Source organism: Chaetura pelagica, unplaced genomic scaffold, assembly GCF_000747805.2.
Source record: "Chaetura pelagica isolate M959 unplaced genomic scaffold, ChaPel_1.0 scaffold963, whole genome shotgun sequence".
In the NCBI taxonomy this organism is placed as follows: domain Eukaryota; kingdom Metazoa; phylum Chordata; class Aves; order Apodiformes; family Apodidae; genus Chaetura; species Chaetura pelagica.
In genome coordinates, this window is record NW_009952705.1 from 776,584 (window position 1) to 777,396 (window position 813).

Consider the following 813-nt stretch of genomic DNA (forward strand, 5'->3'; position numbering starts at 1 on the left):
CAGTGGTGCTCACACTGGGGACGGAGCTGCTTCAGAGGCGATGGGGCAGGTTGGTGCTGCTGGGCAGAGCTGAGCTGTGGGGAGGAGCTGAGTGGTGCCTGCGTGGTCCCTGCAGCCGATATTCGTGCGGTCGGTGAAGCTGTACAACAGCGGGGATTTCCGGAGCAGCGCGGCCAACATGGAGCGGGCGCTGGCCGAGTACTACCACGCGTACGTGGCCGGCTGCGAGGGCGCCTACGAGCTGCAGGAGTTCAAGGCCTTCTCCCCCGCCATCGCAGGTGACCCGGGGGCTGGGGGGGCCAGCAGGCTGGTGGGGGGGAGCCAGGGACCAGTGGGGCACAGCACCTGACTCCTCCCCGCAGACCGCTTTGTGAGCGTGCTGCAGTGCAAGGTGGACTGCGAGACCGAGCTCACCCCCAACGTGGGCGGCTACTTCGTGGAGAAGTTCGTGGCCACCATGTACCACTACTTGCAGTTTGCCTACTACAAGCGTGAGTGCCAGTGGGAGTGGGGAGCCGTGCCCTGGGCACCCCAGGGTGCCGTGGACCCCTGGGTCGGGTGTTGTTCCCCGTGTCAGCCGGTTCTGCTCCCCGCAGTGAACGACGTGCGGGACGCGGTGCGCAGCGTCTCCAGCTACATGCTCTTCGACCCGGGCGATGCTGTCATGCAGCAGAACCTGGTCTATTACCGCTTCCACCGCGAGCGCTGGCGCCTGCAGGACGAGGACTTCAAGCCCCGGCCGGTGAGGACCCCCTGTCCCCCCTGCCCACCCTGTCCCGGGCTCTGCAGAGGCAGGGGGGGGTGGCGGGCGCC

At 67.7% G+C, this 813-nt stretch overlaps 1 protein-coding gene across 1 annotated transcript in view; it reads left to right on the forward strand.

Moving 5' to 3' along the window:
- Positions 1-813, forward strand: part of LEPREL4 (leprecan-like 4) — an 11,631-nt gene that overhangs the window by 10,392 nt on the left and 426 nt on the right. Inside the window, exons 4-5 of the mRNA XM_009994203.1 lie at positions 363-491; positions 597-742. Coding sequence (XP_009992505.1) covers positions 363-491; positions 597-742 — 275 coding nt within the window. The remainder of the gene's footprint in view (positions 1-362; positions 492-596; positions 743-813) is intronic.